Consider the following 16337-nt stretch of genomic DNA (forward strand, 5'->3'; position numbering starts at 1 on the left):
AGTGTTTATAGAAGTGCAAAAATTTTCTAAAGAAAGGGCATCATAAAACAGCACAATTTTTATTACACACAAATTGTATTTTACGCCTAATAAATTAAAACATCATTGCTTTAAAAAGAGCTTCAAAATATCAAATTATTTTTGTTAAATATCTTGGGAATAATGAGAGAAATTTATGGAGATTGGGTATGTGGAGATATAATTATATTATTAAATTGGATGTGTGAATAGTACAAAAAGTGAAGAAAACAAGTAAAGAATCGATGTATAAACAACAATTCTTGGCCAGGAATTCAATGGCAAAAATGCTCCTAAAGTTGTTGCAATGGAAGATAGAGGTGAAAAAAGTAAGAATGTATATAAAAAAAGCTGTTCTAAAAAGGTCAATAAAAGAAGCATAAAACAAATATGTAATTAATGAAAAAGGCTAACAGATAAGGTTTGCTTTCTAACCTTTAATTTTTTGTATGCAATCAATAAAAAACTTGGGGTATGTTCTTTGGATCAAATAAGGAAATAAAAAATGATGTAATGTGTCAAGGTTCAGGGAAATTATTTTGGAATTATTAAAAGAAATCCTTTTGCTGGCCTTCTCCGGCTTTTATAGTGGCTTGAATTATTTTAATCATGGACAAGAACTAATGATAATCAATATCCTCCTTCAAGCTGGGTCTATCTTTCTGGAAGAATGGCTGACAGATCAGCTTTGCAGGATGAAGCCTTGTCACGGACCAGTGACATCAAAACTGTTTGGTCATGTCATTGATTAGATATGTCTTCTCTAAATAAAAAAAATGTAATACTCTCCGTTGTGTGACAAGATGCATTATCTTACAGAGAAATAACGTCCTTCCTCACTGTTCTTCATGTCTGGGAGTTGTGGCTGCTATGCTCCTGCCAGCTGTAGGACCCCATGTGCAATACCTGGAGCTGAATTATTATAAGGGTCCTAGGTCTTAATTAAAGTAGGGGGTCTGGTCTGGGATCTACATTTATTTAGGAGTCCTGTCTAACATCTCAGTTAATATAGGGGTCTCGTTTATGTTCTGAGTTCACTAAAGGACAATGTTCGGAACGATTTAGCATTGTGGAGCCTAAATTTAATGGTCGGGTTTGAGGTGTGAATTTATTTGGGGTCTGGTCTGGGATCTGAATTCATATAGAAGCCTGATCTGAGATCTGAATTAATTTAAGGATCCAAATTGATTTAAGGCTTTGGTTTGGGGACTGAATTAATCTTAGGGAATGCTATGGTGTCTCAAGTCATTTTGGGGTTTGGCTCGGGGTCTAAATTTATTTAGCAGTCTGGTCTAAGGTTTGTATTTGTTGTAAAGTCCTTTCTGGGGTCTGGAATAATTCAAGTGTGCGGTTTATCAATTGATTTAGAGATCTGTTATGAGTGTTACGCACCTGTCCTGGGTTCAGGCTCAACTTCCTTCACCTCGGTCCGCTGCCCACTGTTGTGCTCCACATTGGGGTTTGCAGGTTGCCCGGCATGTGACATCTCCTTAGGCCTTTTAAGGCCAATTAGGACACACACCTGTGCCTTCAGATTGTGATTGTAGACTTTAGTTTGGTATTCTCCACCTCCTTTGCACACCATGCTAACCTGCTATCTTCACTTATCCACCCTGCTGCTCCCAAGACTCCTGTGTGTGCCATATCTCCTCACTTTCCACATGCCATTGCCAGCTGCATCAACGAACAGGGTCCGTGTACTCACCTGGACCTGGGGTCCACTTCACAAAGTGAGCCTAGCAGAATCAAAAGACAGGTGTGGGTTTAGGGAGATAATGTCAGATGACGGGCAACCTGCAAAGCCCAACGTGGAGCACAACAGAGGGCAGCTGGCCGAGGTGAAGGAAGCAGAGCCTGGTCATGGCAGCGTTTGATCGAGGTCATGTACAAGCATAGAAAAGTCACTGGTTTTACAAAAGGCTATATGGGTCAAGGAGGAGTGTATGAGTTGAGGCAAAGTGACAGCCAGGCAATGGCCACGATAGAGGAAAGGCAGAGAGGCAGAAATGAGCCAAGTTAACCTTAAGTATGTCTGGTGTTTCAAGTGACATTTCAGATTTAGCTGTGCTTTGTGTATACATTAGGGATAATACTATTTCTGGCTAATCTATGACTTTTTATACTGTATTTTGTTTTATCAGTTATCCACTCACCAGACTCTATCTCTAATTTTAGTTGCCTGAGCTGATGGAAGAAGACTAGCTGCTATTATGTCTCTCTCCCACACAGCACTCAGATACATGAGGGATTTCTCTTCTTCCTGTATACATGTAGCACATGTTCATAAACAGCACCAGCCTAGGGCACATCATACAGAAGTACTGAGCAATGTAGCTGTAAATCCAGCACTAGGGTGAGATAAACACTAACTACAAAACTGCAGCCATCTGTATTTCTCTACCTCTTCTTATTCGGCTCTTCAGACTCTTCCCTTTCCCCTTTTCTACATGAACTTCAATGAGCAGTTGTAAACCGAAACTTCGGTGAGCTGGAAGCCCATCCTGTTTTGACCGAGACAGATTTCATCCTTTTTTTTGCAGAGCAAGTGATGAGTTCAAGAGGCAGAGAGGAAGAGAAAAAGTCAATAATAGAATATATTACAAATTGTCTTATATTTGCATGTATCCTTGATTTATGCAACGTTTGCTAAAATGACAGTGATCGTTTAAAGCAGAAAATCCTTTTTATCCAGGTGGAAACTGTCAGTAAGTACAGAGTGCTACAGTAAGTCATTGGGGGGTATATTCACATTGCAGATTCAGATGATTAAGAGTGTTGTTTGATAATCATAAATGGGTAAAATTGCAAAGTGCAGTTAACTTGTTATGAAAAATCAACTCCATTCTCAACAAGATATAGATCTTATTGCTTGTTGTCTAGGTTAATGGCCACCTCTGCGGTCGGTAAGTGGGAGCCGGGCTCTAGGCAAAGCGTGCACGCTTACAAGCTCTTTGCTAAATAGCTTGTAAGCACTTCTTTGAAACTGGACGGAGTACTGTGCTCCTCCGATACTGCAGAGACAATGCTACCTTTGCTTGAAGCTTTAGAGAATGCACATTTTGTGCCATTGGTGCAACGATGCCTTTGGTCCAAACTGTAAGTGATTGATATAATCATGTTGCACTATATTCGTTTGGATAGCCATAAAACTGAGCCTCTAAGTTTAGCTCAAAAGGTGGAACAAAAATGTTACATTTAATCACATAGGAACCATAAAACCTTGTGTGGCTTCACTATAATTAAATGCGCCATAAATGATGGAGGAATGTTTCAGTTTAGCAGATATATTTGTACTAATTCTATCAAATGAATATATAATTGTTACTAAACCTCATTGTATAGGCCGGTAGGCATTCAGCTTGTGCTCTTGTTTCTGCAGCGTGGGGGCGCTGGTGGGCTTATCCATAGCAGCGGTGGTCCTGTTGGCATTTATCATCACTGTTTGCGTTCTCTGCTATCTGTTCATCAGTAACAAGCCGCACAACAAGCTGGATACTGGGCTGAGCCTACAAACGGCAGGTGAGCTGAGAGTTGTTGCATTTCTAGGCTTTGAGCCATCTTGTGTATATCCTTTATGGCAGAGAGGATACCGAACTACAGAACGATGTATCGCTCTGTAATGAATCTCCGAGTTTTGGATCCATTCTATCTATAAAATGATGACTAGTTTGATATAAAAAGTTGCATAAAATTTCTAAAAGTACACCAAATGTGTTTAAAGATATGATAAAAACCTGATATAATAAATCCTTTTTCTCATGGCACATGCACTTTAAAAAAATAAATATTGCACTTTGCTGTGGTGTAGTTGGTGAGGAAGAGCTACCCTGTTATGGTTTACATTTGTGTGGTCGGGGCCATATCAAACACCTCTCATTAATATGACAGGTTTTTTTCCCTATTGTCTATACTGTTGGGCTGGACACTTACCCACTGTACATTATTCTGCTGTGTTGGTGGTTACACTTGATGTTGACTTTTTTTTTTTTGTTACAAAGTATGTCTTAGCATTTTGCTAGGGCTCACCTGGAGAGTTAGATTTATGAAGCCGAAGGTCAGGCTGAACACATGTATGGAGGCTTATGGTACAGCAGGATGGGTTTGCCAGATAATGTGTGGCACAGAGAAGACCTGGACAATGGGCTATGCCAGACAATCAAAGCATGACACACTGTAAGCTGCATAGTCAGGAGTATAGATCTAGGATGTAGAAACCATAAAAGATGACTGCAGTGTAAAGTGAATAGTCTCTAGATAGCAGTTCATAATGCTTACAATAGATGTTGGGTTAATCAGCTGGTCTGTGGAGCAGTACATGCAGGTTGCACTGGTAATTGCAGACAAATGTGATAAGTCTCTACATAATACTTTGTATGCTTACAGCAGATGATGGGTTAAACAGCAGGTCCAAGAAGCAGTAGTAGCAGGCTGTAGAACCCACAGGGGTTTGCACAAATAATTACAGCTTAAGGTGATAAGTCTCTAGATAATAGTTTGCAATTCTTATAGCTAACGATAGGTTAAACAGCAGGTCCAAAAAGCAATAAAAGCAGGTTGTAGAACCCACATGAGTTTGTACAAATAATTACATCTTAATGTGATAAGTCTCTAGATAATAGTTCGTAATTCTTATAGCTGACGATGGGTTAAACAGCAGGTCTGAGAAGCAGTAGAAGCAAGTTGCAGAACCCACATAAGTTTGCACAAATAATTACAGCTTAATGTGCTAAGTCTCTAGATAATAGTTCGCAATGCTTATAGTTGACGAAGGGTTGAACAGCAGGTCCGAGAAGCAATAGAAGCAGGTTGTAGAACCCACAGGCGTTTGCACAAATAATTACAGCTTAATGTGATAAGTCTCTATATAATAGTTCCTAATGCTTACAGCAGATGATGGGTTAAACAACAGGTCCAAGAAGCAGTAGTAGCAGGTTGTAGAACCCACAGGAGTTTGCACAAATAATTACAGCTTAAGGTGATAAGTCTCTAGATAATAGTTCGCAATTCTTATAGCTGACGATGGGTTAAACAGCAGGTCCGAGAAGCAGTAGAAGCAGGTTGCAGAATACACAGGAGTTTGCAGACATGATAGCAACTGAAGGAACTCAATCGCCAGATCATCATTTTGGGCACCATGTGCATGTGACATTAATATGATGCAAAAATGAGTTGAGTGACAGGTGTTTGGGTGGTGTGTGTAAGGCTGGAAATGTTGGTAAAGGGCCAGACGCAGTTAAGACTAACAGATGGTGGTATATGTACTGAATTTTGTACCAGTCTTAATGCCAGAACCAATGTACAAGGGTATGACTACAGTGTAAGAGCCGCATAATCCATAAAATGAGTAATATCTAAAGCAGGTGTAAACAGAGTAAATGCCAAACTACTTCTGCAGATAATGACTCAGCCACAAATCCAGATGCTATACATACGACAAAACTATTCAGCCTAATGGCATTCATAATGTGTAAAGTGCTGGACTATATATGGATCCCAATTCCCAAATATCATTTAAGTTGACCTTCGTGTTATAATTGATTTTAGCTGTCACTTATAAAAAAAGGGGGTTGTGAGATGTACTGATGACCTTCCATTAAGATAGGCAATTGATATCTGATTTGTGGGGGATTTGACACCCGGAACTGCATCTCTGTCCAGTTCTGTTGAATTAATCGTCATGGGTTCTGGCACTCAGACCCTCTCAGATTAGATATTGATGATCTAGCCTAATGATAGGACAGCTTCCTTATGTCATTTATACATTTATATAGTTTTATCATTGGAATCTGATTAATCATGAGCATGGTCAAATCCAAATCGGACATTGTATTTAGCCTGGTGTGCTTTCCATGCTATGACCTCCTATTGACCATGTCATGCCTTGACTAGCCACTTCCTTATGGGGTGCCGGAATAACCCTTAAATATGCAGTTTTATGTAAGGACAACATATTATAACTACAGGTCTGTACGTTGCACCTACAGTTAGCGCACAACAATTTGCATGTGGCGGCCCATCAGCCACGTCAGTAATCTGTGGCTGCTGGACATGAGCTTTGAGAATATCCTCTTACCTGCGGACATCCGTGGCTCCTCGTTTGTTTAGCTAGCCTGGTATGACGTCATTGATGCAGCATGATGCACATGTGACATTGCGCCATGCTGATTAATCAAAAGAAGAGCCACCAATTATCGACGGGTTTGGCCAATAGTCTAATGTGTATGGGGCACCGGACGACTGTAAAAAATGAATTTGAAATTGAAGACCTAAACAAATACAGTAAATACTTCATATACCTCTATAGGAGTTTCTGTATGATATCGAGTAATGCCACCTATTATTGACCCTACAAAGCCCTCTAAAAGCAGTAAAAGAGTAACGGTCCCTTTAATTTTTATTTAATAAATCAAAAGCACACATGAAAATAATCAACTTTGTAAAATATCTAATCAGAGAAATACGCTTCTTTCTCCTCCTGGACCTATAATTCACTATCAATTCATAGGAAAAATCTATAAAATCTGTATAAAATTGCTGAGAAGAGCATCAGGCTGCGTTTCTGCTGTAATATTAATGTTATGTATTATTAACGTTTTTTTGTTTATTCATTTCCTGCAGGGTATTTGCTCATTTTGCTTTTATCTTGGGTTTTCTCTGTTAAATAGCACAGTTCTCCTATACATTACACTTATACCAACTTACTCTCTGGCTCATTTCTTTGGTTTTGCTACAGAATGTTGTAGTTTAACTGCAATAAATGCATTGGAAATATCCTTAGGTTCAGCTGTAGAAGGGTTTTGGATAATAATTAGTGATGTGATGAGCTAACATGCTGGGATAAGATGCTATCTGAGCATGCTCGGGTGCTAACCGAGTGTCTTCGGTGTGCTCGAATAATATGTTCCAGGCCCCGCGGTTGCATGTCTCCCTGCTGTTCGACAGCCGGGACACATGCAGGGATTCATGCAGCGGCAGGGACTCGACCATATTATTCGAGCCCGTCGAAGACACTCGGTTAGCGCCTTATCCGAGCACATTCGCTCATCACTAATAATAATCATTGGTCCTGAAAAAATACTTTTAAGCTTGTCAGATACAATTTCTACCAAATAAACATTTACATGACTTATGTGAATGGGGTAAATAAAGTTATCTTGTCTGTGACCACCAACATATAGATACATCTCATTATTTTGACTCCATAACTAGGCTGTGAGAGTAGGGCACTTGATACTCCGTCTTTATGGATGTCTCTACGTACCAGTACTCACACGAAGAGATATCATCAGATAGCTTGACTCGACTACAGAGGCACGTATAAAGATTCCAGAGGAATATTTGTTTTCAAACTGAATTCTTGTCATTATACCCAATTACAGTAGGCAAAAAAGACTAATCTGAACCAGAACTGCAAGACATGAGCTTCTTAACCCTTCATCAGGCGCAATAGTCCTGACAGGCGCAGCTCACACATTTTTGTTTCCCCCTCCTCTCCAAAGCAGCAGAGGATCCCACAAATTCCAGTACCTTAATATCTTTAGGTGCTGCTTAAAACCCCCCACTCTGTTTTACCGCCGTCTTTGCGGAGAGCAGGTGTGACCTCCGTGGCCTCTCAGACTCATTGCGCCTGAAGGTTCTCACATTTGAAGGTTTGTACTTTCTGGGGTTATTTTGCTTGTCTTATGGATGAATAATGCAAAATTTTAGAATATTTTGTAGAAATAAGTAGGGTTTTCTTACAACAAGAGGGTTTGGCGGCAGTTGTGAAATTTGTGGACTTTTTTGTTGTATTACGTTTATGGTTATTATATGTTTGTTTTTTTGCATCTGATTATGTGTACTCTCTTTTAATGCATCCCTATGAAGTTACTTTTAGAGCCTAGAAATTGAGAAAATTAGATATTATAGGTGGTTTTCTAACTTGCTCCTGAACTCAGGAGTGACAGAGATGCGCCTGACTCAGGGTTAAGATGGCTGCAATACAGAGACTAAGGAAGAAGAATGGAGGGGTTACTGACATCAGAGCTAGGGAAGCAGACAGGGAGAGAGAGAGGACAAACTTCTAAAAGGCAAACTTTATTGCATTGCTACGTAAGACCAACAATACAATACTGTATGATTCCCAAGAAGTGGGACATGACACTCACATTGTTGCCACAGGTACCATATACAAAGTGTATATTACTGGATATCTCTATCAGACTCAGACACAAACCTGCTGATTCTATAATAATCCTAAATAACATGATTAATAATTACCTCCATAAGAAATAAAAATAAATTGCAATAAAATATAAAGCTGGTAATTCTTAGCTTCGGTACATTAGTCTAATGAAGTCAATTAGGTGGATAAGCTGTTTACACAAGGTCATTTGGGCGGCCGCCATAGATTTCCTGTGTTGGAGAGTTCCTTAATGAGAGAAAGCGTTAATTTAACATTGAAGTCAAGATGAACCGTGACAAAGTGTTCCAATGTGACAAGGAGCAGAACAAATTACATTTTTAATGTCCCATGAACAGCGACCTATTTTGAGTCCTTGGAATTATAAAGTAGGACAATTTTCCCTTCGGAAATTGGTAAAAGGAATTATGATTTTCTTTTGTTCCTTATACCGCACATCTATAAATTATATAATAATCTATAAATTGTTAGCTGTTTATGTCTTAGAAAATCCATAGGAGATAGAAATTAGGAGATATGTGATTTAATGTAAGTTCTGGGGAGAAGCAGATTTACATTAATGCCTCATTAAGTAACGTCCTTGGTGTATCGGTCTTACCCGGTGACCGCAGAGCATTGGCTATTACACGGGTAAATGTAATCAGGACTTCATTGCTCTGTATTGATTTCGATCTGGTGACCACATATCTGTTATCTGCCAGGATGAATTTTTATGGAAAATACAGACCTGAATTTTAATGTTATTTCTGTCTAACCGCTATAAGTGGTGGTCTTCACGTTAAATTAATTTTGGCCAAACTTGACAATTTTGGTTATTTAATGTATATTGTGAAGCCCTGCTCTATTCGAATGGCAGAGGTCTGAAAAAAGTAGGGTTTTGTTTGCAGAATTTTAACAAGTGTGTGAAATGTAATGTTACAGCTCTAATCTCCTGGTCTAACCTCCACCATGATTAGAAAATGTTTGAGTAGAGCACAGATACAAATATAGAAAAAAATGAAATAACACGGACAGTACTAGGAGAAACATTATTAAATTGGGCTGTAGTGTTCAGATAACCCTTTATCTTTAAAAACTGAATATTCATATGAAAAAAATCACAGCAGTCAATAGTTTTTTCTGTATATCAGATATGACTTGCCTATTTAAGTCTACAGGTGGGCAAAAAGAAATAATGGATCCCATACAGAGCCACCGTATAGAATCTGATTTTTATGGATGCACTCTTTAAAATAGGAAGATGTATTTAGTCTTGTAAATTTTAATGATTGCTGATGTATAAAAATGATTTCCATATGGATGACAATATCAGAGGAAAAACGATCCATTCTTTTTTGAATGAAAATCAGATTTTTTTTTCCTACGGTCTTCTGAACTTAGCCTAACTGAGATGGAAATATAACTTTAAGGGAAAAGAAAATCTGCAGAAAAATCTCATCTAGATCTAGTCCTAAAAGTGCGTTAATTTCAACAGGTTGAAGATATACAGTCACATATAACAATACAGGTATATATATATATATATATATATATATATATATATATACATAAAAAGTTAGGTCATCCATATTTCATAAGAGGACACGGCGCAAGGTCAATAATTCATAACAAATCTCCGCTCTTCTCTGAAGGATTTCTAGAAGCTCCTTTACCCCTCTTATCATAAATGCAATTTACAGAAACAAGGCGATGAATCATAAAAGGAGAATTAGTATTCCTTTGTGGAATAAGACTAATTAGGTCTCGTGTCCGGGCACAATGGCTCCTAAAATTCTTAATGACCTAGTTGAAGCCCGAGACCTCCTTGTGAGTTTATAATTATGCATCCCCTGGGATAATAATAAAGCTTTACGTGAGATCTTTTACACTTAGGATGCGCATGTCCGTGCAGACTCCATCATGGAAGTGACCGTCGTTTTCTAAAGAAACCTTCCATACGAGGTGTTACTAATAGACCTTCCTGAAGGACACACACCGTGGTGCTTTATCATCTTCCTATTAGAACCGTTTCTTGGATATGGATCCTCTACAATTACGAACAATTTGGGAATAATTATGTGTTGTCAATGGCACGGCTGTGAAGACAAGGTTGGCTTCTACGTAAGGAATGCATTATTTGTCATATTAATCCTTTTCACTTACATGTAAGGCAATGAAATGAAATTCACTCGCCAATTCCAGACTAGTTGATTATCATGGCGGGTTATGGGTCAAGATGGGTCAAGGTCATGCTGTCTCAAAACAATGAAGATACTAGAAAGCAGCAATTCACATTATATCAATAAGGCATACACAATACAACATTAATCCCTTAAGGATGCCATTATTTTGGGCCTTGAGGACAAAGCAATTTTTTTTCTGATTTTTCATCATTGCCTTTCAAGAAGCCTAGCTGTTTAATTAAGTAGTCGAAGTGGCCATACGTTTTTTTTTGTGCATTATCAAAAATGTTCTTTATTTTTTGTCTTTAGCCTTTTTTGTTCTAAAAAAAGTAGCAAAATTTGGGTAAAAAATCCAAGCGTTCAAAAAATCATTTCAGTGAGGTGTTGGGGGGAAGGAGAGGGGACTGGAGTATATTTGCTTAAAAACGTTACAAAAGTCACAATTGATAAATCAGCCAAAGATATCTGGAAAACCCACACCTTTCCCCAAATGGTGAATATGCAGCGCCCCAGAGTCCTGGTCGTTGCAGTAATGTCGCTCTCCCACCAGGGGGAGTGATGTTACGTCTGATGGTACTAAAGGAGTTCACCTGACCAGGTATCACAGTCACACACTACACTTCACACTCCAGCCACCAGGGGGAGCAAAAGGTTCTATCTATTAGGGCACTCCTCACACTCGGGTAAAACTGGGGGTTGGATAGGAAGTTAGAGAGAGAAGCTGACTGGGTTCGACCCAGAGAGGACCTGTCAGGCAGACAGGGGGAGAAGGAGGAACATCGGAGCAGCAGACAGAGGTCCCTGTCAGGGGTGGGATCCTGACAGAGACAGAGCGAGAGATAGAACATTACGGAGCTGCGCCTGCACCTCATTGCGGCAGCATCCTAAGAAAGGACATGAAGCGAAGTATTTTGTGGAGAAGTGAGAAACGAGATCACAGCACAAGGAGATAACACCGGGAGGAGGGTCTGCCCCAAGATCGGCGGCCTCCTTCTGAGGCGCGTAGCCGGTGGCCGGAACACCGAGGGAGTAATTGGCTCTACGCATTACTCTGAACTACGGCAGGACAGTTAATTCCAAGTTGGCTGCCCAACCTTTAACCTAATGAAGACAACGGAGGCAAATTGTGGGAGAGGGGCGTCTCTAGGGTCCCTATAAAATGACTCCAGGCCTACCCCGTCATACGGGTCGTCCTATCCATACCATCTGGGGGACGTAGAGAGAGAATATCAGAAACATACACGACAGTTGAGAGGACTATCCCGTGGTGCTCAGCAGGGAGGTACTACAACACACAGGCGCTAGTAGGAAGGCTACTGATTTCCACCTGCAAAGGGAACTCTGGATGTGCCTTCGGACCGGCCGGATTCAGCCAGCCCTGTGAACAGTACTCTGGACTGTGGACGCTGAAGTCTTCAGTAAAAGGTAAAGAGACTGCAACCCTGTGTCCTCGTTATTTACTGCGACCTACACCATTACCATCTATTCTACTGGGAAGCCCTGGGGACATACTTCACCTGTGGGAAGGTATTCCATCTAGCTGCCATTCCATCACCCCAGCGGACCCCTAAGCAGCGTCGGTCACCCTGACCGAATAGCACAGGTGGCGTCACAAACACTTGACAAACTTTCATCTCCTTTAATTGGGCACCCCTTAGCAGGGCCACGGACCGGGTCGGGTCACCGTGACATCCCCAGAACCCAGCCAGAGAGACCCGGTGCCGAGTACCCCATTGCCCTGCGCCTGGGGCGATCCAAATATATACATATATAAACAAAATAAATAAATAAAACAGATGAACATATATAAAAAAGACTTTAAAATAAAGTCGCAAATGAAAAAAAGGTGAAAATCATCAAAAGCTAGACGAAAATAAAAATGTCGCAAATGCAATAATGAATCGGGCCCAGAGTGAATCTTTGTAAAATGATTCCCTTATGGTATTATCGTTGGCACCTAGGAGACTGGAAAATTATTTTCTGGAATACAGGAGGTCTCACGTTTTTTTCTGGGAGTTAGCTGTTTATGAAAAATGGAGAAAATGGGTAAAAAATTGAGTTTTAGTTCTACCACCGCTGATTAAAATTAGCACAAAAGTAAAAATCGAGAAGCTGAAATTTATTAAAATAAGTAAAAAAACTACACAAAAATCGCATCTCAATATTGAAATAATGTCTTAAATGTGCCAATCATGTTTATGCTTGGAACTCTGAGCCACAAATTAAAACAGAAAATGCAGCTCTGGAGGACAAACTGCAGCTCATAACACGGAAAACACTTTGAAAACATCAGTTATAACGTATAATGTGCACATAAAATAAAAAACTAGACATGAGAACTATCTATTTTTACCATTGTCCTTCTTTAATGGCGGCGTCAGCACTTTTAGACGTGTCAGTAAATCACATTTTGGTGGCTTCGTGCATTTAACCCGGACGGATAACAAAATTAATTAACCTTTTCCATGCGATGGAGAAAGATGCAAAGCTTGCAGGTCGCTCTTATCCTGATGAGATTTCATTTTGGTACAGATGAAATTAAAAAAGGAAAATCGATGATGTTGTGCAAAAAATACGACTTAATGCAAGTAATCCAATCATTGAACAAAATGTTACTTCTCTACCCACTTCATCACTTGTGCCTCGTGGTTACATGGGTCATGATGGAGAGGTCAAGTGGTTTCTGGGAACATGTCGTTCACCGTTGTGTTCTCAATCATTGAGAAAAATGCAAGGCTACTTCACCCAGTAGGGATGAGTGGCCATTATAGCAAGAAGGCAGGTGTTGTGTCGCCATGACCCTACTATTATTATTCTCATACTGGGAATAAAAGCTGCAAGGATTATTTCAGACTTCCCTTATATTAAACTATAGAATTCGCCACTTTCATCATTCTGGTTCAATAAAACCTTTTCTCTTATGTATACAAGTCTCAAACGAAAAGAATTAATGTTGCCGGGGGACACGTAAAATGTAGAAACACCTCACTCCATATTCTTTGTGTGCCCCAGAGCCGTTTTAATAATGAAGAGTGCACCATTCTTTGTAAATTTGTCATACATTTTTTTGACTGTATATAAACCCATCAACCGGCACCAAACCAAGAAAAATGTTGATTATTTCCTTAAAATGGCACCTGTCATGGGGAAGGATATAATAGGCAGAAAGTAAGGTTTTTTTTAAGTTGATGTCTTTGGAAGCAGGAAAAATGGGCAAGCGTAAGGATCTGCGCGATTTTGACAGAGGCCAAATTGTCAACTTTGTCAGAACATTTCCAAAATGGCAGGTTTTGTGGGTTCCCAGCATGCAGTGGTTAGTACCTACCAAAAGTGGTCCAAGGATCCAGCTGGGGGGGTGAAGGGTACTCAAGGCTAGCTGATGTGTGTGGGAGTGAAGCCTAGCCCTTCTACTCCAATATCACTGAAGAGATATGTGAGTTGAGCTGAGAAGCAGCAGAAAATTCAAATTGGTTGATCCCATGGTGTTGACGGGTTTCTATGGCAGTTATAGACCTTCTTTGCCACCATCTTTGTGCACCATCTAATAAAATCTAAAATTATTCCACCCGTAAAAGGCATAAACCCCCCAAACAATTCAAAATCGCTGTTTTTCGGTTGCCAGTTAGAGTCAGAGCCAAGACAAGAGGGTGGGCAAATTTCACACCGAGGTCAGAAAACACTAGGCATCAGGAAGACAACACAAGCAATGACTACAGCACAAGCCAAGTAGCAGAACTAAATTGACTGGCAGTGGAAGTCAGAGACCCAGGGTTTAAATAGCAGGCAAGCCTCCCGGAAGGAGGAAAGGAGTAATCAAAAGACAAACAATTAACCCCATAACTCACTGATCTAGTCCCACGAATTAAACAGGACTTATACGGTCAAGCATCACCCGCAACAAAGGCACGGTGGGACCAAAAGGGACAGGAACTGGCACCGATGTTTTAGTACTCTGTAAAAACAAAACCTAAAAAAGAATGGTGAAATTGCATTTTTGTCACTACCTCACCCCATTTGGAATTTTTTCCTGTTTTTCAGTACATTATATGGTAAATTGAATAGTGTCATTCAACACTACGACTTCTACAAAGTCCGGTAAAAAAACAAGCCCTTACATGGCTACTTAGACTCAAAAATAAAAATAATGCTTTGGGCTAGGAAGGAAAAAATATGAAATCACCTAAAACAAAAATTTAACCGGTTGGAAAGGGGCTAATGACAGTCATTGCAGAATTTATAGGGGGTCGCCTAGCTTTCCACTAACACTAAGTGGCAAATAAATCTACATTGTAAGGCTAGGTTCACTTTTTGCGTCTGCGTCCCTGGAAAACTGAACTCGGACATATCCACTGATGGGGCCATTGACTGTACAGTAATGATGCAGATAGAGTCACTCTGTGCTCTGTTGGACATAATTTTCAGCCATAGGTCAACCATATCTTGGAGCCCACCTCAAATAGGTGGATACAACCACAAAATGATGTTCAAAAGAGCACACAGTGTCTGCATCATTATCGTCCATGCCCCGTTTTCCAGGGACAGTGTGAAAGCAGCTCTTCACGAACGATTCTGTTGGCACAGAAACCCATACAGTATTTGGTGCTAAGTCAACCACCCAAATCAGGCTATTACAGCTCACAAATTAAGAGAATTACCTTAATGAAGAGAATATTTTCCTTCATTATGTAGCATTCACAACTGCAGAATATGTACATTCTATTGCACCATGTTGCATTTTTGAAGAACACATCCATTTTTTTTAGCTACGTTTTTTTCAATTATGCCACCACATAAGACCAGGACAAAAGGCTGTCCAACATGTTCCTTTCATCCAGAGCTTTTTGTATCGGTAATTGAAAATACTTAGACTGTGAAGAAGCAGAGATCCTTTTCTTCCAACAGTTATTTCTTTTTATTGAATTTAAATTGCATATCTAAAAAAAATAGTTTTCTTGGAAATGACGAAATTGGAGTTGAATAAAAAAAAAAAATCAAACTTGTGTTTTTGACATCTTCATGGCCACTTCTAAAGTCCATTAATAGCACTTTCCATGCCATTTAAAAGGGGTTACTGGTACATATGACCCCTTCTCCCATTAGAGCATTCCATGGGACCCCCATCTCTCAGCCATTTGTTTTGGAGGACTGTCAAAACCCATTGATATTAACAGTATCGATTGCACCGAGAGCTGTGCTTTATTTTCCACGCCCCTTCCCAGTTGGTATTTATGGGCTCTGTACAGGTTTGCTGGGCTTTGTGGTTGGCTGTAATTTTTGGCCCCCTTTAAATAAAAAAAAAATATATATATATATATATATATATATATATATATATATATATATATATATATATATATACACATATATATACGTATATATATTTTTTTTTCCGAAGTATTCTGGCTTAGGCAATTAAAGGTTGTTATTGTGTAAAGAAAAGTTATGCAGTTTTCTAAAGCTTGGGCTACTTGAATTGTCGTTAATCTTCTAGTGATTAAATGTACTTTTTTGCATACCTTGGGAAGGTGAAGAATTATTATTTGTGCTCCTTGCTGAAGCTGGGAAAAGGAGAGCACACCAACCCTTAGTTTTCTTTATAGAGGTGAAGCATCCTTGGAACAAAAGTCAGCCGAACTCTCCAATTTCGAAGAGTTGGCCAGTCATCTCATCTCTACGACTGTACCCTGACAGATGATATCGGGAGAAATAAGGATCAGGTTATTTGAATTTAATAGGCTGTTCCTTTTGCTTGACAATTTGACAAGCCGCCATCAGAGGTGTCAGCAGCAGCTTACGGTACTTCACTTCCCCCCATCGAGAACACTTGAACGTTTGGCAAAGCCAAAACTTTCATGTGTATGGAGAAGCCAGGAGTTCAGCTCATAGTTACCTAAGAGATATGGGCACACCAGTGAAACATAGACTTTTCTCGTGTTGTGAAAACTCAGCCCAAATGCTGGGCCTGAGCTAATTGC

The 16337-nt window shown here is 39.7% G+C and overlaps 1 protein-coding gene across 1 annotated transcript in view; it reads left to right on the forward strand.

Moving 5' to 3' along the window:
- SHISAL2A (shisa like 2A) overlaps nt 1–16337 on the forward strand; it is a 61186-nt gene that overhangs the window by 19131 nt on the left and 25718 nt on the right. The window contains exon 2 of the mRNA XM_077278061.1: nt 3398–3537. Within this exon, the coding sequence (XP_077134176.1) occupies nt 3398–3537 (140 nt within the window). The remainder of the gene's footprint in view (nt 1–3397; nt 3538–16337) is intronic.

This window comes from Ranitomeya variabilis, chromosome 8 (genome assembly GCF_051348905.1).
Source record: "Ranitomeya variabilis isolate aRanVar5 chromosome 8, aRanVar5.hap1, whole genome shotgun sequence".
Lineage (NCBI taxonomy): Eukaryota > Metazoa > Chordata > Amphibia > Anura > Dendrobatidae > Ranitomeya > Ranitomeya variabilis.